The 22723-nt window shown below is 47.6% G+C and overlaps 2 protein-coding genes across 2 annotated transcripts in view; one reads left to right on the forward strand and one right to left on the reverse strand.

Annotated features, from left to right (window-relative positions):
• The window catches only part of IL15RA (interleukin 15 receptor subunit alpha), a 52226-nt gene extending 33853 nt beyond the window's left edge, over positions 1 to 18373 (reverse strand). The window contains exon 1 of the mRNA XM_081210440.1: positions 18213 to 18373. Coding sequence (XP_081066566.1) covers positions 18213 to 18321 — 109 coding nt within the window. The 5' untranslated portion in view covers positions 18322 to 18373. The remainder of the gene's footprint in view (positions 1 to 18212) is intronic.
• Positions 9245 to 17845, forward strand: LOC308596858 (lysine-specific demethylase 5A-like; the record flags this gene model as incomplete). Its single annotated transcript, XM_081212165.1, has 5 exons — positions 9245 to 9366; positions 10193 to 10317; positions 12867 to 13017; positions 14732 to 14849; positions 17768 to 17845. Exons 1-5 carry the CDS (start codon positions 9347 to 9349, stop codon positions 17843 to 17845), a joined length of 492 nt encoding a protein of 163 aa, XP_081068291.1. The 5' UTR covers positions 9245 to 9346.
• Positions 18374 to 22723: the final 4350 nt, after the last annotated feature.

A 22723-nucleotide genomic window follows, 5' to 3' on the forward strand; every position in this document is an offset into this window, starting at 1 on the left:
TGCAGCTAAGAACAAGACTCACTGGCCAGCTGAGAAGATGACCCTGCCCACAGGACAATGGAGAGTCCAAGGGTATTGGAGCCCTTCCAGCTATCCGAGCCCCACACGTGGGAAGACTACGTCGAACGCTTCGAGTTCTTCGCAGAGGCTCAAGGGATCACCGATGCCAGCAAAAGAAGGGCCACATTCCTGAGCTACTGTGGGCCTGAGACCTTCAAGCTGGCCAAGGCATTGCTTGCTCCAGCGAAGCTAAGTGAGACATCTCTCAAAGATATTCTTGCCTGCCTAACAAGCCACTTGGCGCCTACTGAGACCAAGATGGCCCGGCGGATGGAGTTTCATAAGAGGCAGCAGCGTACTGGGGAGTCTGTATCTGCATTTCTAGCTGAACTGCGGAAGCTCGCTCAGCACTGCGACTTCCAAAATCTGGAAGAGACTCTCCTGGATCGGTTTGTCGGTGGTCTGAGCAGCAAGAAAGCCAGAAGACGCATCGTGGCTAAAGAAGAGGTTACCCTTGCTTCAGCCTTGAAGGAGGCCACCGCCACGGAGAATTATGAAAGAGAGGAGCTTGATGCCAGTCGCAAGGCCCCTAAGCCACAGATAGAAGTTGCGCATGCCATGGACGAGCTAGAGGCTACTCCGAGCCAGAGCCCAGTCCGTGGGGTCGAGTCAGTGCGTCAGGCCTGCACAGTGCACAAAGATCACCGAGGCAGGTGCCCAGGTTGTGGCGGAAACCATGAGCGGAAGAGTTGTCGTTTCCAGGATGCTATGTGCCGGACGTGCGGGAAGACAGGTCACATCGCCAGGGTCTGTAGATCGGCGGCGTTGGGAGCGACAGGAGCACCTAGACCGGAGCATCGCAGACCGCCCACAGCAACCCATTTTCTAAAAGACTGCCACTACGTAACGGAGATCAACGGGAGGGTCGTGCAGTTCCCAGCGCAAGGCAAGGCACACGTCAAGGTGAAGATTGAGGGTCAGCAGTGCGACATGGAGGTGGACTCCGGATCTGGATTCACTATCGTGTCGGACCAGACCGCGAGGACATTCTTCCCCAGGGGTAAGTTGCCCCCTCTGGAGCCCTTCCCGGCAACCTTGCAGTCATACTCAGCGGGCCGCATCCATGTTATGGGAATGTGTGCCGTGAGAGTACAGTTCCAGGACAAACAGGCTGTACTCAAACTGGTGATTGCGAAGGGCAGTCGCCCCAGTCTCCTGGGCACTGACTGGTTCCCCGCCCTGGGACTGAGTATATCAGGGCTTAATTCAATCCAAACCTGCCGAGATGAGCGAGGCATTATGCAAAGAATTTGCTGGTCTCTTTAATGGAAAACTGGGTTGTTATAAAGGGCCCCCAGTTGACTTCGAGTTGGACCCTGGGGTGGCCCCAATCCGACTCAAACCAAGGCGAGTGCCATTTGCACTGCAACCCAAGATTGAAGCAGAGCTGGATAAATTGGTCAAGCAGGGAGTTCTCTCACCCGTGGACTCTGCTAAGTGGGAGACTCCAATCGTCACGCCCCTTAAAGCAAATGGGGAAGTCAGGATCTGTGCAGATTACAAATGCACTATCAATAAGGCACTCAGGGGAAACTCATACCCCATTCCAGTCGTATCACATCTGTTGGCTAAACTGGCTGGGGGCAAGGTGTTCGCCAAAATTGACCTGGCACAAGCTTACCAACAGCTGCCAGTAACCCCACAATCAGCGGAAGCACAGACTATTGTCACACATAAAGGGGCGTTCAGAGTTAACAGATTACAATTTGGAGTTTGTGTGGCCCCAGGGATTTTTCAAGGGCTCATGGAACGCCTGTTAAGAGGTCTGCCGGGGGTCTTGCCATTTTTTGATGACGTTTTGATTGCTGGAAAAGACCCACAGGAACTGGTTGCGCGTGTTCGTGCAGTGTTGCTCAAGTTCAAGGAGGTGGGGTTGCAACTGAAAAAGGAAAAATGCAGTTTTGGGGTGCCAACTGTGGATTTCTTGGGGTTTAAAATTGATGCATCAGGCATCCACCCCACAGATGCTAAGATTAAGGCAATCATCGAGGCGCCACGACCACAGAACAAGACGGAGTTGCAGTCATTCCTGGGACTTATTAACTTTTATCATTCGTTCTTACCCCAGAAAGCTTCGGTAGCTGAACCATTACATAGACTGTTGCAGAAAAAGAATGTGTGGCGATGGGGGCAGGGGCAGCAGAAGGCTTTTGACTCCTTGCGAGGAATGCTGAGTAGCAGGAGCGTCCTTGCTCATTATGATGAGTCAAAGCCGCTGGTCCTGGCATGTGATGCCTCTCAATATGGCCTGGGGGCGGTGCTAAGTCATAGGGAACCAGATGGGTCGGAAAAGCCCATCTCTTTCTATTCCCGTACGTTGTCGCCCACAGAGCACAACTATGCTCAAATTGACAAAGAGGCGCTTGCAATTGTGGCAGGAATCAAAAAGTTCCATGATTATGTGTACGGTCGCCATTTCTACATTGAAACGGACCACAAGCCACTGTTAGGGTTGTTCAACCCGAACAAACAAATGCCACAGATTCTCTCCCCCAGCATGTTACGTTGGTCTATATTCCTGAACGGGTTCCAGTACACCTTGACCCATGTGCTGGGGAAACGGTTGTGCCACGCTGATGCGCTGAGTCGATTGCCCCTCCCTGGCGGGAGCAATGACGATCCCGCTCCAGCGGAGCACATAATGATGCTGGAAACACTTCCGGGGGCTCCTGTAACGGCTACTGATATAGCTGAGAAAACGAGGAAAGATGCTGTTCTCTTCCGTGTGCTCACTTGGGTGGGGAGGGGGTGGCCAGGTGGTCCGCATGAAGACAAATTCAGGCCTTATGCGACTAGGCAGCACGAGTTGTCCATGCATAAGGGTTGTCTCCTGTGGGGAGATAGGGTGATCATCCCAGCACCACTGAGAAACAGGGTTCTTGAGACGCTTCACATGGGACACCCGGGAATGGTCAGGATGAAGTCGCTAGCCCGATGTTATGTGTGGTGGCCTGGAATGGACCAGAACATAGAACAATGGGTACGAACATGCAAGGCATGCCAAGAGGTGTGGCCAGAAGTGGCCAGAGCACCAGTCCACTGGTGGGAGCAGTCCAGATCTCCCTGGAGCCGGCTGCACTTAGATTTTGCTGGGCCATTCCAAGGAAAGGTCTTTTTGGTTATCGTTGATGCATATTCCAAATGGTTAGAAGTGGCGATGGTCCCTAGCATGGCATCAGCTGCCGTAATCAAGGTGTTGAGGCAGCTGTTTGCAACCCACGGGTTACCTGAGACCATTGTATCAGATAATGGGGCAGCTTTTGTATCCCAAGAATTCAGGGCATTCTTGGCTGATAACTTCATAAGAGGGGTCACATCCGCACCCTTTCACCCATCCTCCAATGGGCAGGCTGAGCGCATGGTAAGAACAGCCAAAGAATCCATTGCGCGCTTAATGGAGGGTAACTGGTCAGCTCGCATCGCGCGAATGTTATTTTTGCAGCATGCGACGCCGTGTACCGCGACGGGCAAGTCGCCAGCTGAGCTGCTCTTGGGTAGGAGACTGGTAACGGTGCTGGATTATGTCCACCCGGATAAAAGGCCAAACCGTAATTCAAGAGCAACCCCCCAGGCTGAGACTGACACAACAAGGTATCTCGCCCCTGAAGATCTGGTCTGGGTGAGGAACTATTCACGAGGTTCGCGGTGGGTGGCTGGTGTGGTCACCCGGGCTAGTGGACCTGTGTCCTATTATGTGACCTTGGAAAATGGGCAAGTGTGGAAGAGACATATAGATCAGCTGAGGCGCCGGGCGCTCGGCAGGGAGGAGCCAGATAATTCATCCCTGGCTAACGACGCAGAACTGCAAGACCAGAGTGAAAATGGCCCAGAGGTGCAGTCACCAGGGGCTTTAACAAATGAACCAGGGTCTGCTAGTCCTCACGATGACGAGGTACAGATAGGGGACCCTGAGATGTCTGGGACTCCATCTGTTCCTGACGAAACCCCTAGAGCAGCCCCTCTACCACAGGTAACACCCAATCCAGAACCTGCAACACCTGTTGTCAGGAGATCAAGTAGAAGTTGTAGGACCCCACAGTACCTGAGAGATTACGTCTGCTGTTCTCACTAGGGGGGGAGGGGTGTTGTGTATTGAGTCAAAGGATTTTATATCTGTATTATTATTGTCTGTATTTGCATTAGGGTAAAGTAACTGCCTTTTGGTTCCAGAGGGTACAGCTACTATTGGTTCATTTAAGCTGCTGTATTTGGATCCTCTGTCTTATTGGTTCCCTCCAAAAGGCAGGACTGTGATTGCCTGATATTGTTCCCTCCAAAATGTATCCTTTCTTGCTAGTCCCCTGTCCCTATAAATGTAGCTTTCCTCTTCCCAGACCTTAGTCTTGTTGCTTTAATAAAGAAGTGTTACTAGAGAACTGTCTCCAGCATGTTATATCAAGAGAGCTGAAATCACAAACCCCACGTCACAACAATATGTTTCCCTGCAATTGCTCAGCATCCTCCTTGCTTGTGTATTACCTGAAGACCAGGCTTATAAATACGTAGCATCTTGAAGCATTTATTCTTGGCAAACTTCTACTGCTTCTAGAAGACTGGGCCTATTTGTAGATTAGGGTTGGAAAATACGCCTCATGCTAGAATGTGCTTTCTTTGTGGTAATGGATGATATGTTTTGCTAGGGGAGAGCCAAAGACGTGGTATGGAGTGCCCTCCCATGCAGCAGAACAGCTGGAGGAAGTGATGCGAGAGCTTGCTCCGGAACTATTTGAGAATCAACCTGACCTTCTGCAGCAGCTAGTAACCATCATGAACCCCAATGTGCTAATGGAGCATGGTGTGCCTGTAAGTTCTGCAGAACCTTTACCTGCTGTCAGGGAACTGACATCAGAGCGAGAGGCGAAGGGGAGGCTCACAGATTATGCTGGCGAAGGACCCAGCAGCAGGGGGAGAAACAGCTCAGTGGAGGGGGAAGCTAATCAGCGCAACACCAGGGATAAAGGCGGGCAGACGGGGGAATTGGAGAGAGGGCTCCAGGACTCTTCACTGGACATCAGTGAGGAGAGCCCAGGTCCTCCACTGCCCACGCCCTCCCTGCGAGGAAGACTCCTGCGCGGCGAGAGGAGGAGGAGACTGGGTGTCAAACAACTTTTATGTTGGAAGAGGTTCAAGAAACGCCCACTGATGGATTCTGCCAGTGACTGAGGCAGCCGCGATGAGCAAGGGCTGTGCAGTCAGAAAGGTTCAACAAGGCAAATTAGCCTAGAGAGGCACCAGTTTACGCACGAGTAACTCATAGCCACTACACCTACCTATAGGTTACTTGTCTTGTGTCACACAGAATGGCTTGGAATAGCATTTTAAACACTCTGTAGATTCATTTCAATCTAGCTTCAGGCCTGATTATGGAACTGAGATTGCTTTGGTAGGTCTGAAAAACCTGTGCCAGGAACTGGACTGTGAAGGTTTCCCAGTGGAATCTTAAGTAGCTTTCAACACCACCAACCCCGACATCCTTCTAGCTACTGTCTATAGATTGTGTTCTAAATGCTTTTAACCCTTATCTAGGCAACTAGTGATTTCACTTGTAGATAGTGGAAAGATGCTCCTTTGGCGATATGCCCTAAGAGCCTTATGTAAAAAGATTGAGGTTTAAAAACCAGTTTCTTTGCAGCCTGCATCAGTTGGTAGACTCTATGAAGTGGTTGAGAAGGGAGAAGGTGATAGCATAGTTCATGCATGAATTAGTAGTTACTACCAGCCATGTTAATCTCCGTTTCTGAAAGATGAATATGATAATGATGCTTTCTTTCCAAAATCTCTCACTTCTCACTGTCTCTAGGTGTACCGGACCAATCAGTGTGCTGGCGAATTTGTTGTGACTTTTCCACGTGCCTATCACTCTGGATTTAATCAAGGATACAATTTTGCTGAAGCTGTGAACTTCTGCACTGCTGACTGTATACATCTGGCATAACCTAGCTTTTCTCTTATCTGGGCACTGTCTGGTGCTATATATTAAAAGGCATCCACGTAGTACCCGTCTGAAAAGGATTATTGTTTTGGTTAGAGCTCAAGGTGCAGTTTTCTCTACCTTGGGCAAAATACAGTTGTGGCTATTTAGCTTTTTGCTGGTAAGGTTTGGCAGCTCTCCAATTTGCTTCTTGCCATTAGTATGGAACAAGCAACTTACTATAATAACTCTATGGTGGTTTGGTATCCAAATACTAATATGCTGTTTACATTAGACAGGCATGTATTAAGACACCTCGTTAAAACTTTATTGAACCAGCATATCCAGAAACATTGCTAAAGGTTTGCTTTTAAATTTTCTCATATTGTCTGTGTGTGTTTTTTTATTGAGCAAAAGACACAACACTATTGTTACCTCTGTGTCCACTCGTATAAGCCCCTTGAATAATTTATGCATATCTGTCAGGGAACTGACATCAGAGCGAAAGGAGAAGGAGAGGCTCCCCGATTCTGCAGGAGAAGGTACCAGCACCAGGGGGAGACGCAGCTTGGTAGAGGGGGAAGGAAATCGGCGTAACACCAGGGATCCAGGAGGGCAAATGGGGGAAGCGGAGGGAGAGCTCCGGGATTCTTCCCTGGACGTCAGTGAGGAGAGCACTGGTCCTCCACTACCCACGCCCTCCCTGCGCAGAAGACTCCCGCGCAGTGAGAGGCGGAGACGACTGGGAGTCAAACAGCTTTTATGCTGGAAAAGATTTAAGAAACGCCCACAGACAGATTCTGCTAGCGACTGAGGCAGCCACGCTGAGATGGGCTGTGCAGTCGGGACGGTTTAACCCAGGCAATTAAGCTCCCTAACGGGGACAGTTTACGCACGAGTAACTCAAACCCATTACAATATCATACTGTATTACACCATGCTATGATGATAAGTTACATAAGGCTGAATGGTCAAAATACCTTGCATCAAACCAATTTTAAGCACAACACTTGTTGCAGTCCAAAGCCTGGGTATTTTATCTAGCTTAGATGCAAGCTGAAACCTTGCAGAATTTCCAGAGGCTGTGACATGCTCTGTGTAGCAATCGTCTTTTTCGAAATTAAATCTCACATATTGGAGAAATTGAAACTTGTTCAGTACAGTCATACCTTGGGTTATAGCCACTTCAGGTTGCGTTTTTCAGGTTGTGGAAGGCCGAAACCTGGAAGTACTGGAACGGGTTACTTCCGGGTTTCGGCGGTTGCGCATGAGCAGAAGTGCTAAATCGCGCTTTGCACATGCACAGAAGCGCTGAATCGCAACCCACGCATCCCGCATGGATCACGTTCGCAACTTGAGCATCCACTGTACTGACTTACAAAGTCAAACCTTTATTCACCACTCTGAAGAACATGAAATGGATGTACTATATATTTTGGAAAGTCCTTTTGTCTGTTTGCTCTGCATTTGGACACCTTCTTTTTTAATAGAACCAGAGCTTGAAAATTAAAATTGGTACAGTGGTGCCTCGCAAGACGAAATTAATTTGTTCCACAAGTTTTTTCTTCTTGCGAGTTTTTCGTCTTGCGAAGCACGGTTTCACATAGGAATGCATTGAAAATCAATCAATGCGTTCCTATGGAGACCGTCCGGGGACAGAGGGGACCTGTTTTAAAGCAAGGGAAGGGGCAGCGGGGAGAATCGCTTCTCCCCGTTGCCGCCCCTTGGTTCAAAAGGGGTCCGGGGACAGAGGGGAAGGCGCATGCGCGCCTTCCCCTCTGTCCCCGGAGATTGCGGGGCTGGCAACGGGGAGAAGTGATCTTCTCCCCGCCGCCCCTTTGCTTCAAAAGAGGTCTGGGGTGCGGGGGCAAGCTTCGTTTTGCGAAGCAAGCCCATAGGGAAATTCGTCTTGTGAAGCAACTCGAAAACGAAAAAACCTTTCGTCTTGCGAGTTTTTCATCTCACGAGGCGTTCGTCTTGCGGGGCACCACTGTATAATGCAATGTTGCAATATAATGCAAAGTTGATCATTCTGAAAGAACCTTTGTGTTTTCTACTTTTTTCATATTCAAGTGAGGCAAAATTTCCTTTTTTTGGATATCTGATCTTTAAGGTTGCCTCACTTGTTTTTTGGCTGAAATAATTACTGTTGGCAGGAGACTAGGTGATATACTTCAAGTCTTGCAATGTAAGTCTAACTCTTACTCTGTTACTATGTTGACATCATTTTCCTCTGTTAAAATGTGTTGGCTTTTGCAGCTTCTTTGGTTTCTCAGATATTATGAGGAGATGGTATCCCCTTGAGAGACTTTCAAGTCTCACTCCTCTTGTTTTTTGCTTCTCATCCCCATTGCTGTTTATCTTTTTTTGTTCCCAGCTAATTATGTGGTTGGCTTGGAGTTTCTGGGGGAGAGGCTGCTTTCAGACAGGCTATTTGAGTCTCTTTTGGCTTCATGTGAAATGAAGCCCTTGGGTTCCAGACCTCACACAAGCAATTCCCTCATATCCCCCCCCCAAGTTGACTCCAAAGAGCTTGGCTTACCCAAGGGCCCTGGAGACCCTACTCCTGGATAGTGTGACACACTTAATGCTCATATCATGCCTATATCATTTAATGAGACCATTTTAACGTGTTTCCCTCATGAACTCCAGTATGGAAGCCCAAGATGAGCTGGGGATAGTTCTAAACCAGATATCTCGCTTCTCGCATTTCTAGCTTCCAATAGGTCGGCAGTGTGTCAGCCATTATCGGCGACTGAGGCGTCACTGTGACTTCTCTCATGAGGAGCTAATTTTCAAGATGGCTGCCGACCCAGAGTCAGTGGCGTAGCGTGGGTTGCCAGCACCCGGGGCAAGGCAAGTAATTTGCGCCTCCTAACCCATGGATTTGCGCCCCCTAACCCATGGATTTGCGCCCCCTAACCCTAACCCCCAGATGTTGCACCCGGTGTGGCCGGCCCCCCCTGCACCCCCCACGCTACGCCACTGCCCAGAGTGCTTGGATGTGGGGCTGGCTGCCATGGTCTGCAAAGAAATGACTCTCATGACAGAAGATGAGGCACGTTTAAGGGAGGCTGTCATACAGATGGTGAGTTCAGGGAAGCTCTGCATTCATGCCCTTTTGGACTGAACAAAGACATTGTGTGAGGCCTTGGAAACAAAAGGTCTTCCCTGACCAGTATCTTTGTTAGATGTCACTTTTTCTTTGCATTAGGGAGTTCTGGTGTCAGAGGAGGAAGTGTTGAGCTAGTTCCAGATGATGAGCATCAGTGTGCAGCTTGTAGGACCACCTGTTTCCTGTCTGCTCTTACGTGTTCCTGTAACCCTGGACGACTTGTATGCCTATATCATCCAAATGATTTGTGTTCATGCTCTATGCAGAAGAAATGTTTAAGGTACCATCTTCCCAGTCCATCCTCCTTCCTTTTGTATACTGCCTTATTTCCTGCCTCTAAACTAGGATAAATGTTTACAGTAATAATGTTCCCTCTTATTCAAAGATCCAGTGCATAGTATGAAGAAACCAGAGGCCTTTCTCCTGGGCATGGTTGGCCAATTGGTGCCAAAGAAGGATAGAACTTTTTTATGTATGCAACAACAGCAGCAAGAATACTTATTGCAAAGTATTGGAAGACACAAGATTTACCCACCTTGGAAGAATGGCAGATGAAGTTGATTGACTACATGGAATTGGCAGAAATGACGGGCAGAATCCGAGACCAGGGAGAAGAGTTGGTGAAAGAAGACTGGAAGAAATTTAAAGACTACTTACAGAAACATTGTAAAATTAATGAATGTTAGAAGGATGTTGGATAGAAACTAAGCGGTTTCCAGCTGTAATGCTTTAAGAGATATGGGGGGGGAAAAGAGGTTTTACAAATCGGTAAAAGTTTAATGGTAAGGATTGGCTGAACTAACAAATCGAACTGGAATACAAAGAAGGGAGGTATGAGGAGGTCCGAGGAAATAAGTGTATGGAAGTTATGTTATTGAAAATTAATGTGTGTTTTTAACTGTTTTTAATTTTGTATGTTTATTTTTCTTTTTTTGTTATATCTTAAAAACTTTCAATAAATATCTTTTTTTTAAAAAAAGATCCAGTGCATAGTAGTCTGACAAATACATAATGTTATTATCATCTTCCCCATTTTTTTTTTTTTGCTTCTGCTCACTTGAAAGTTGCAGTACATTTGAAAGTTCTTCCTCCTTGTTTATCTCCAGATACCAGTATCCACTAGAGGACTTCCCTTCCTTGTTGTACGGAGTGAAAGTCAGAGCACAGTCCTATGATACATGGGTCAGCAGGGTCACAGATGCACTGTCGGCCAACCTCAACCACAAGAAGGGTTAGATGCAGTTTTGTTTCCTATTGGAATCTGTTAAGGAAGATTTTCAATTGGTTGGAAACACAAATGGGAGATGGACTTGAGCAAAACCAAATCCTAAAACAATATATAAAGTTCAGGGAAAGCTATACAAAATACTTCACTAAGACATGTAAACCTGTATTTAAAACCAAAAATACTAAGATGTTCAACATAGAACTGAATTAAGTCAGCAAATGATTTAACACAGTGAGGTCCAGAGAGCCAATGTGGCATAGCAATTAAGCGTGTTGGGCTAGGATCAGTTTGAAATTCCCACTCAGCCATGAAGCTCACTGGACCAGCCAGTGGACACACACTCAGCCAAAGCTGCCTGATTTGTGGGGAAGATACAAAATGGGGGCAAGTGAAGAACCATATACAGTGGTGCCTCGCAAGACGAAAAGAATCCGTTCTGTGATTCTCTTCGTCTAGCGGTTTTTTCGTCTTGCGAAGCAACCCCATTGAAGGATTAGCAGATTAGCGCTATTAGCGGCTTTTAGCAGTTTATCTGCTGATCGGATCAGTTGATAAGCGGCTTAGCGGCTTAGAAAAAGGGGGGGAGGGAAAAAACCAGCAGGAACTCGCAAGACATTGTCGTCTTGCGAAGCAAGCCCATAGGAAATTCGTTTTGCGAAGCACCTCCAAAACGGAAAACTCTTTCGTCTTGCGAGTTTTCCGTCTTGCGAGGCATTCATCTTGCGGGGCACCACTGTACACTAAAACATGCTTTGGAAGTGTCCCTGAGCTCAGAGGAACAGCTTGCAATGTGACACAAAGAAGGGCTACAGGGTCAGAAAAGCTGTGCTGGTATGTGAAGCTACTTCCTTACATTTCTACACTGTGGCTCTATGTCCTGCAGAGAGGGAATAGTTTTCTTGCCTTCAAAATAAGATTGAGACAGTATGCATTTGACCTGAGCAAGCTTACATGACCCAAGCAAGCTTATATGACATTCCAGCTGGGAATGTTACTTCTTGTGTCGTCTGAAATACTTGTTCCATATATATATATATATATATATATATATATATATATATATATATATATGGACCACTTGCCCAGAAGCAGCCAATCAGCTGCTGCTCATTTATCAAGCAGCAAATGCTTTCAACATTAGATCATGCTGGACATACATTTGCAGCAAGGGATGGCTAGTTCAGAATTAAATTTGTAGTTTGACTCTTAAAAACAACAGATGGCTATCACCCTGGAAACTTCTGTTCTTGAAGAGGTTTAATACTTAACATTGATTCCCTGTAGCAAGGTGATGGGTGTGTTACACAATGTGTGCAGGGTTTCTGATACCAAGGTAGTGTGCTCATCCTTGTGAGACTTTTTCTGTTTAAAGTGCCAATATGGCAAGATAGTCAAGGTTAATTAGTTAATAATAATAATAATAATAATAATAATAATAATAATAATAATAATAATTTATTTGTACCCCGCCCATCTGGCTGGGTTTCCCCAGCCACTCTGGGCGCCTTCCATAGAAATCAAAAAACACTAAAATATCATACATTAAAAACTTTCCTGAACAGGGCTGCCTTAAGATGTCTTCTGAATGTCAGGTAGTTGTTTATCGTTTTGACATCTCATGGGAGGGCGTTCCACAGGGCGGGCGCCACTACCGAAAAGGCCCTCTGCCTGGTTCCATGTAGCTTTGCTTCTCGCAATGAGGGAACCACCAGAAGGCCCTCGGCGCTGGACCTCAGCGTCCGGGCAGAACAATGGGGGTGGAGACGCTCCTTCAGGTATACTGGGCCGAGGCCGTTTAGGGCTTTAAAGGTCAGCACCAGCACTTTGAATTGTGCTCAGAAACGTACTGGGAGCCAATGTAGGTCTTTCAAGACCGGTGTTATGTGGTCTCGGCGGCCGCCCCCAGTCACCAGTCTAGCTGCCGCATTCTGGATTAGCTGTAGTTTCCGAGTCACCTTCAAAGGTAGCCCCACGTAGAGCTCATTGAAGTCCAAGTGGGAGATAACTAGAGCATGCACCACTCTGGCGAGACAGTCTGCGGGCAGGTAGGGTCTCAGCCTACGTACCAGATGGAGTTGGTATACAGCTGCCCTGGACACAGATTTGACCTGCCCCTCCATGGACAGCTGTGAGTCCAAAATGACTCCCAGGCTACGCACCTGGTCCTTCAGGGGCACAGTTACCCTATTCAGGACCAGGGAGTCCTCCACACCAGCCCGCCCCCTGTCCCCCAAAAACAGTATTTCTGTCTTGTCAGGATTCAACCTCAATCCATTAGCCGCCATTAGTTAGTGGAAGTATTTGATTGCCAGCCTACCTTTCACACAATTTTTTTGCAGAAATGAGGCTAAAATGCTGCCATGAATTGAGGCATCTTGAGGAGCAAATACTTTCTTGATGTAGGAAATGGCTCATAACGAATGGATAGCTATGCATATGATAACTTGAATGTGTTCAGTCTACTGTTCTTGGGGACTTTGCGGCTGGGTGTGAGGTGTAGTTTGCTGTGTTTGTGTATATGTGCAAATGGCCTCTTAGCTAATTTCTTGCAGATGTGATTGAGCTGAGAGTGATGTTGGAGGATGCTGAAGACAGGAAATACCCGGAGAATGACCTCTTCCGCAAGCTAAGAGATGCTGTAAAAGAGGCAGAGACTTGTGCTTCAGTGGCCCAACTGCTTCTGAGCAAAAAACAAAAGCACAGGTATGACCAGGAAGGGTGGAGGTAGATTTTTGGCGTAACTGTAGAAATCAGCAACCCAAAAACACTTATTCTACTGTCAAAATAAATTGTGCATGCTTTGCCAGAATTGACACTTTTCAAATGGAATATATTAGTTTGGTGGGCGGTTGGGGGATGTGCCAAAGACAGTTTGGCCGTGAAGGGGGGAGAAATTGGAAAGTGTTTAGAGAAGTCAAATCAGAAGGATTCTACCCCCTAGAGAATGCTTGTAGAAAACTTTTGCAATGGCGAGAGAATTAGGGAACTGGTGAAACATTTCAAATTCGAAATAATGGGTTCAAAAATGACCAAACTGGTGTTGATCGTATTTTGCTCACACTGAAGGAATTTTCTGCTTCTGGGTGCAACTAGAAAGACCTAATTAATATTTACATGGGTATCCTGAAGGACTCCTTTCTCCTCCATGTGAACTTGCATGTTAATAAAAATCACTGATGGAGGCCCTGCTCTGGTTACTTCACCTTCAAAAGTTAGGTTGATGGTGACAGCATTGAACAATGTTGTCCCCAAATATTTGTGCTTGTTGTGAGGTGGAGATTTTGGCAAGCTTTAACTTTGTATTTTTACATGAAAATCTACACTACTATTAATTTTGATAAAATATTGGGCTGAACAGCTTGTAAATTATTACATAGTTAACATCTGAACTCTGTTTTTCAGAGTGTGTGATGGTAAGGCCTCAAACTCCCCTACAGCCTCGATTTTATGTAACAGATTTGTTTACATAACCAGAGGAAATTTACTATGTGTTGCTGTTGTTAATTTATTAATCACATTTGCCTTTGTCTCAATGGCCTCAAGGCAATGTTCAATAAAAGAGTGAAAAACAGTTAAACAGAAAACACCCAATACAGTACATTTAAAACAAAACTAAAATGATACAAAATAGACACTGTCAGGGAACTGACATCGGAGGGAGAGGCGAAGGGGAGGCTCCCAGATGATGCTGGCGAAGGACCCAGCAGCAGGGGGAGAAACAGCTCAGTAGAGGGGGAAGCCAATCAGCGCAACACCAGGGATAAAGGGGGGCAGACGGGGGAATTGGAGAGAGGGCTCCAGGACTCTTCACTGGACATCAGTGAGGAGAGCCCAGGTCCTCCGCTACCCACGCCTTCCCTGCGCAGAAGACTCCCGCGCAGTGAGAGGAGGAGGAGACTGGGTGTCAAACAAGTTTTATGTTGGAAGAGGTTCAAGAAACGCCCACTGACGTATTATGCCAGTGACTGAGGCAGCCATGATGAGAAGGGGCTGTGCAGTCAGAAAGGTTTAACAAGGCAAACTAACCGAGAAAGGCACCAGCTTACGCACGAGTAACTCATACCCATTACAGACACTCATGGCAATGACTTATTTATCCAACTGGGAAAACCTGTTGGAACAACAGCAACAAAAAAAGTTGCTAAAAAGTGTGGATAGTGACACCTGTTGCATCTTGACAGGAATGCTGTTCCACAGAATGGGCAGCCACACTAAAAGCCCTGCTCCAAATTACTACGGAGCGGGCTTCTGAAATGTTTGGAATTTGCAGGAGAAACTTCCCCAGAGGACAACTGGTCCTGGTCTGTATAGGGCTTTACATGCTAGTACCAACACCTTGAACTTGGCCTGTTTGTTGACTCTGTTGCCCTCCAGGAACTGTGTATGTGATTTACAAGGTTCTTTTCTTTCCCCATAGTAGACTGACCCCAGAGAGCGGAAGGACACGGACCAAGTTGACTGTGGAAGAACTGAAAGCTTTTGGGCAGCAGCTGTTTAGCCTCCCCTGTGTCATCAGTCAGGCCCGGCAAGTAAAGGTGGGTTTTTGGAGAAGGCTGTACAGTGGTACCTCGGGTTACATATGCTTCAGGTTACATACGCTTCAGGTTACAGACTCCGCTAACCCAGAAATAGTGCTTCAGGTTAAGAACTTTGCTTCAGGATGAGAACAGAAATTGTGCTCCAGCGGCGCGGTGGCAGCAGGAGGCCCCATTAGCTAAAGTGGTGCTTCAGGTTAAGAACAGTTTCAGGTTAAGAATGGACCTCCGGAACGAATTAAGTACTTAACCCGAGGTACCACTGTACTGCAGTCACACAATCAATCAAAAAGTAGCCAAACTGGGTTCCACACAGTCACAAAAACAAAACAAAAAAGAGCCACAAAACTAAAAAATGCACAGATTTCAGTAACACTAAAATTGGAAGTGTGGGACTCAAAACAGAAGCATCACACTCAAAACAGAGCATGTTCGGCTTCCAAAAAAAGTTCAGGTTTTTTGAGTTGCAAGGCGTTTGAGAACCAAGGTACCACTGTAGATCTTCACCTGTCAGCCCCTTCCCTTAGGTCTGTGTGCTTTATAGTATTGATTTTGTGGTGAAATCAAACACAGCCAAAGTTGTTAGGTAAGCGCCTTAAAAAATATCATAGATAATACGCATATTTCCCGCTACTGAGTCTACGAAGTCCAAACCCCTGCAATACACGAAGAGTGGCAGAAAGAGAAAAGGAATCGTTCCCACCCATTTTTTGCTCTGGCTCCATCCTTCAAGAGAGGCTGAAACCTCTGGGATTTTGGCAAACACTTAGAGATAGCCTGGTATTAAAGGTAAAGGTAAAGGGACCCCTGACCATCAGGTCCAGTGGTGGCCGACTCTGGGGTTGTGGCGCTCATCTCGCTTTATTGGCCGAGGGAGCAGACGTACAGCTTCCGGGTCATGTGGCCAGCATGACTAAGCCACTTCTGGCGAACCAGAGCAGTGCACGGAAATGCCGTTTACCTTCCCGCCGGAGTGGTACCTATTTATCTTCTTGCACTTTGACATGCTTTTGAACTGCTAGGTGGGCAGGAGCTGGGACTGAACAACAGGAGCTCACCCTGTCACAGGGATTCGAACCGCCGACCTTCTGATCGGCAAGTCTGATCTTGCCAATCCTTCTGATCTGTGGTTTAACCCACAGCGCCAGCCTGGTATTAGCATAACTAAATTGCAAGCAGAAGGGGCAGAGGAGACTGAGAAACAGCGGCTGACGATGACCTTGCAGTGTAGTCCAACGCTGCTTTGGTCAGGTCACTGAAAGGACACAAAAATTGGTGCTGAAGCAAATGTAGCAAAGATAGTCTTATTTGTTTGTTTGCTTGTGTGTTTCATAAAAACTTATACACCACTTGATTGTAACACATAAAGCAGGGATAAGCAAACTTTTTCAGCAGGGGGCCGGTCTACTGTCCCTCAGACCTTGTGGGGGGCTGGACTATACAGTATTTTGAAAATAATAATAATGAACGAATTCCTATGGCCCACAAATAACCCAGAGATGCACTTTAAATAAAAGCACACATTCTGCTCATGTAAAAACACCAGGCAGGCCCCACAAATAACCCGGAGATGCATGAATGAATTTTCTTATTTCGGTCACAGACCAGTTCCAGCCCACACACAATATCAAGGAAGTCATAAAACACAATAGGGATACATTTGAATTTGCAATTAGGTATCACAGGGACAGTACAGATATAGCAACAGTTTAAAAATATATAAATTAAAACTTAGGCCCAGAGATGCATTTTAAATAAAAGGACACGTTCTACTCATGTAAAAACACGCTGATTCCCAGACTGTCCGCAGGCCGGATTTAGAAGGCGATTGGGCCGGATCCGGCCCCCGGGCCTTAGTTTGCCTACCCATGACATAAAGGAACCTCGAAGCAGTTTACCGAAAGAAAGATAAAAAGATCAACAAGCAAAATTAGCAGCAATGATTTAAGACTCTTGAACACTTAAAAACAGCAGTAGACTAAAAAATCGAAGTATTTGAGTGAGGCGTTTGTAGGGCAAGAAGATTATGCTTTCCAAGGAATATTCAGAAAGTAAAACTTTCAAAAAAACCACAACCCAACTGTAGCCAACAACCCGTCTGCAATATCTCGGCAAGGCCCGCTTGCAAAGTGAATTATGATAATATGACTTGGCATAATTTTATCAATGGCTGCTGAATGTGCCAGTTTGACTGCAAACTGATTGCAAACCCGTGTTTTTAAATGCCGTTTTCCACGAAAAGCTGAGAACGGGGCGCAGGCCAAAAAATAAATAAATTCAAATATATTTTGCTGCACTGCACCCGAACACAGCGTCTGTTATAGCCACGTTTCAGGGCCAGGGAGGGGGTAAAGTGAGGGGGGGAGGAGAGAGGAATGCTACTGAGAAAAGGTTTGATAGCTGAGAAAAACCGCCGTGCCCTGCAATCAGCTGGGCGGAGTTTATTATTATTATTATTTCTGGGGCTGCAAGCTTCGCCGGGCTGTGTGGTTGGTGGTCAAAAGAGCCTTATTAGCGACAACCCTGCAATGTAGCCCACCGCCTCTTTGAGTCAAGAAGGTCTATCAGACGTAGCTGCTGCAACCATCCTTCCCTCCCTGGGCGATGTATTCCACGGCTCACACACCTGGCGGTAAGGTGTGAGCCTCAGAGAGGGGGTCTGCCGACACCCCTGCGAGGTAGTCCACTGCGACCATCCCTCCCTTGACAGGTGCCGTGGGCAAGCCAGGAGGGCGGCGGAAACAGAACAATTTACAACAACATCACAGCAGTCAACTTTCCCCTTTTCTTGCGGGGAATCTTATTCCGAATAAGGGAATTTCCCTTTTAAAAAGGGGAAAAGTTGACAGCTATGCCCCACATCTGTACATATAAAGCAGTGCAGATGTGGTCCCCTCCTCGCCAGGTGTTACCTGCAGGTAGGCACACCTGTCCGTCGCGCCCAGGGTGAGGGGGTGACCCCGCAGCTGGGAGAAATGGCCTACCGACACCCCTGAGAGGTAGTCCACTGCGACCATCCCTCCCTTGATTGACAGGTGCCAGGACGGCGGAGGAAACGGAACAATTTACAACAACCTGCAATGCAGGCCCACACCTGTACATATAATGCAGTGCAAACGTCTCCCCGCCTCGCCAGGTGTTACCTGCAGGTAGGCACACCTGTCCGTCGCGCCCTGCTGGGTGACCCCGCAATTGGGAGAAAAGGCCCACGACACCCCCGCGAGGTAGTCCGCTCTCACCGCTCCCTCCCTTTTGCCGCCTGCCGCGATCTGCAAGGCGCAGGGGCTGGGGAGCGCCAGGCGGCTCTGGGTTCAAGTGCTGCGCGGAAAGGGAGCAGCAGGAGGAGGAGCCGGCGCTAGGTACCTTTCTGGAGCTCGGTGGGGCCACGTCTTGCAGTGGCGGGAGCCGAGAGCGGCCCCCAGACGGCCAGCAGCCACGCCACCAGCAGGAGCAGCCGTCTGCGCGGAGCCATGGAGCGGCGGGGGGCGCACGGAGGATCCGCGCTTCTCGGCGCCCGCCGCCTTTATGCGCCCGGCGGCCGGCCGAAGGGAGGGCGATGCAGATAGAGACCCATGTTGGCTTGGAATGCGCCGCCGCCGCGGGAGCAACTTTCCCTTTCGCTTTCCCTTTCCGCGGAATTGCCAGCTGCCCGGTTGCGCGCTTTCTCGCCCTGGGGAAGGGGCTGGGCCCGGAAAGGTCTCAAGGCCGTGGGGAGCGGGGTGAGGAGGAGGAGGGCTGCCACCCCAGGGGAAAGGGGCCTGCCCGGTCCGCCCCCCTCGCCGATGTGTACCCCCTAAGCACGTGCAGAGTGCCCGGGAGAAAAGGCCATTAATTCAGGGATGGGGCGGGGAAGAGATCGTGCGCAGTATGGCGCCACTGCAGGAACGAGAGTTGAATAGACGGGATGCGAGATCGGCGTTCCTTCCTTCCTTCCAAGGAGATAGTTCCTGAGCACGTGCAGAGTGCCCGGGAGGAAAGGCAATTAATTCAGGGATCGTACGCAGTATGGCGCCGCTGCAGGAACCGAGAGTTGAGGAGACGGGATGGAGATCGGCGTTCCTTCCTGCCTAGGAGATAGGAGTTCCTGAGCACGTGCAGAGTGTCCGGGAGAAAAGGCAATTAATTCAGGGAGATAGTAGTTCCTGAGCTCGTGCAGAGTGCCCAGTAGGAAAGGCAGTCCTAGGACGGGGCTCAGAAGATAGATAGATGGAGAGATTGAATGGCCACCTGTCATGGCTGCTTTCGGGTTCCTGAGCAGATGCAGAGTGCTCAGGAGGAACGATATGCAGTACCTATAGCACTCCTGCGGGAGTGGAGATCAGCTGTGTGCGTTTCTTCCTGCCAAGGTGAAGGGGTTCCTGAGCATGAGCAGAGTGCCTGTGGGAGGGAAAGCTGATGATTGCATGGGGCTTGGGAGATGGAGAGGATGGATGAGCTAACTGAGATTCCAGCATTGCAGGGGATTTGACAAGATGACCTTCGGGGTTCCTTCCAACTCTATAATATCAAGGGTTTCTGAGCATGTGCAGAGTGCCCAGGAAACAAACCAACTCTGGGAGAACTGCAGGGCTTTGTATCCCAACCATTCAGAATGGACCTATTGAAATTAATGGGCCTAAGTTAGTTGGGGGTTTTTAAAAAAATAATTCAGTGGATCTACTCTGAGTAGGGCTAACATAGACTATAACCCTAGGCATGGTGTAGTGGGTGGTCAGAGGACCTGGGAGATAAATTTTCTTTTTAAAAAAAAATTATTAGGAATTTCAACATAACACTTTATCAAAAACACATCATCCTCACCCCCCCATTTTCCCCTCCCCCTTCCCCCAAAAAGGAAAAACCCACCCTCCCACCCCCAGACTTCCCTCAGCTCCTCTCTCTGGTTTTTCAGCACATGTTATTCTCTGCTTATTATAAAATTGTAAAAATCTATATATTACCAATAAAAAGTTTGTGTATGCTTCTTCAAAACCTGCCAAGGAGTCCAGTTCATTTTGTTGTTTCTTTAAAGGCAAAGGGACCCCTGACCGTTAGGTCCAGTCGTGACCGACTCTGGGGTTGCGGCACTCATCTCGCTTTATTGGCCGAGGGAGCCGGCGTACAGCTTCCGGGTCATGTGGCCAGCATGACTAAGCCACTTCTGGCGAACCAGAGCAGCGCACAGAAACGTTGTTTATCTTCCCGCTGGAGTGGTACCTATTTATCTACTTGCACTTTGAGGTGCTTTCGAACTGCTAGGTTGGCAGCAGCAGGGACCGGGCAACGGGAGCTCACACCGTCACAGGGATTCGAACCGCTGACCTTCTGATCAGCAAGTCCTAGGCTCTGTGGTTTAACCCACAGCGCCACCCGCGTCCTGTTGTTTCTTTAATAACTCTGCAAAAGGTTCCGATTCTCCTTTAAAGTCACAGTTGTCCTTATCACATAGTCTGTGTGTCTGGGAGATAAATTTTCAAAGACAATGGAGTACACTTCTGGGGGTGACCAAAGTGACCTTCCTGAGGTGCAAGCCTGGGTAGCGTGTCTGAAGGTCCTGGGCTGCCCAGACGACAAGACCCCCCTCTCGGCCTCGCTGATGTGGTCCAAAGCATAGCAGAGCAAGACGTTTGGCGCCAGATTGGCTGCAGGAGTTGCTGGAAGGAGGCGAACAAGGTGTCGTCCAGCCATTTTAGGATTTGTGGAGGGTTCCATGGCACATTCTAGTCCGGTCAATAAATACTCTGCGATGGTGGAAGGCAGGAACAGAGTATGGCTGAGATGGGTCAGATAAGTCAAGTCTTCCTGAAGGACCTGAAGGAGCGTCTCCACCCCCATTGTTCTGCCCGGACACTGAGGTCCAGCTCCAAGGGCCTTCTGGCGGTTCCCTCACTTTGAGAAGCCAAGTTACAGGGAGCCAGGCAGAGGGCCTTCTCGGTGGTGGCACCCGCCCTGTGGAACGCCCTCCCACCAAATGTCAAAGAGAAGAACAACTACCAGGCTTTTAGAAGACATCTGAAGGCAGCCCTCTTTGGGGAAGCTTTTAATGGTTCGGGTCCTACCCTCTGGTGCAGCAGAAAACAAGCTTGCTCCTTCTTCCATGTGACATCCCTTCAGATATTTGAAAATGGCTATCATAGCTCCTCTGAGTTTCCTCTTTTCCAGACTAGCACCCAAACTCCCTCAACCATTCCTCATAAGACCTGGTTTCCAGACCTTTGATCAGCCTGATCACCCTCCAGCTTGTTAATATGCTTCTTAAATTGTGGCATCCAGAACTGGACACAGTAATCTTTATTATTATTATTATTATATTATTATTATTATTATTATTATTATTATTATTATTATTATTATTATTATTATTATTCTCTTTTAGATAGCCACCTGTCTTGGTTGCTTTAGTTGAGATTACTGCATTGCAAAGGGGTTGGAGTAGATGAGCCCTGGAGGTCCCTTCCAACTTCCACAGTTCTATTTTTTTAAAAAATAATATTTTTTATTAGTTTTACAAGATAAAACTCACATTTAACACATTAAAATTTCAAAACCAAACAAGATTCTTCCGAATCTTAGTTCTTCCCTCCTCCCCTCCATGGGTCCTTTAGATATCTTAATCAACTGCATATGTTCATCCAAATTTTAGTCCTCCAGTATGTCCAAAGTCTTTGTAACATTGCAAGAGTTATTCAAAGCCAAAGAGATTCAAGTGTTTATAGTGTTCTTTTAAATACAATCTGTATCTGTATTTGTCTCATTCTCTGTCGAAGCTTTGATCCTCCAGATTTTGGATTTCCCCAGTCAATCTGGCCACCTCTGCGTAGTCCAGTCATTACATCTGCCAGACGGCCTTTGTCGGCCCCTTAGCCTCTTTCCATCACTGGGCGAGCAGCTTCCTTGCAGCTGTAGTCGCGTACAGGAACAGTCTTCTCAAATCCTTTGGTAGATCTGCACCAAAAATTCCTAAGAGAAAGGCTTCTGGTCTTTTTGCAAAGGTTATTTGATTCTAAGAGAGGATTTGCAGGTTGCATTTGGTACCTCGGTCTCAGGTTTAAGTTTTCTTTCTTTGTAGGACCCTCGTACCTACGGGACCGCCTCTCCCAGTATGCCCCACGGAGGACCTTAAGGTCCATAAATAGCAACACCCAAGAGGTCCCGGACCCTAAGGAAGTCAGATTATCCTCAACCAGAGCCAGGGCCTTTTCAACACTGGCCCCGACTTGGTGGAACTCTGTCTTATGAGACCAGGGCCCTGCAGGGCCCGTAAGACAGAGTTGTTCTGCCTGGCCTTTGGCTTGGAATCAAATTGATCCCCTTCCCCTCTATCCTTTTCCCTTTCTCCTTCTGTGATGGAACCCCTGTTTGGGGACTTCCCTTGGTTGTTTTTTTTTTGGCCCACGTAGGACCAGTCTGGATAGTTAGCCTTGGTGAAGATTTGACGTTTTCACCCCCCAAAAGCTTTTGATTTGAGTTTCTACTGAAATGAGGCTGCATTTTAATGTTGTACTTTAATCTTGTTTTTAAGTTGTATTTTAATCAATTGTTTTTATACCTGGTGTTAGCCGCCCTGAGCCCCGTCTTGGCTCAGGAGGGCAGGGTATAAATTAAATTTGTTGTTGTTGTTGTTGTTGTTGTTGTTGTTGTTGTTGTTGTTGTTGTTGTTGTTGTTGTTGTTGTTATTATTATTATTATTATTATTATTATTATTAAGCCCAAAATGTACGTATATGGAAAAGCACTTTAGTGCTAATTAAAAGACCCTGTGTCCAGTATCCCTATGCATTTCACACTACCCCCACACCTTGCAACCAGTTACCAGGTTGCTGTTATTATAGCCCAGTTGCCCAGATTTGGGCACACGCCCTGGGGCCTCCTTTCTACCCTCCAAGAATTGCCCC

Source organism: Podarcis bocagei (assembly GCF_964188305.1).
Source record: "Podarcis bocagei genome assembly, chromosome: 10".
NCBI lineage: Eukaryota > Metazoa > Chordata > Lepidosauria > Squamata > Lacertidae > Podarcis > Podarcis bocagei.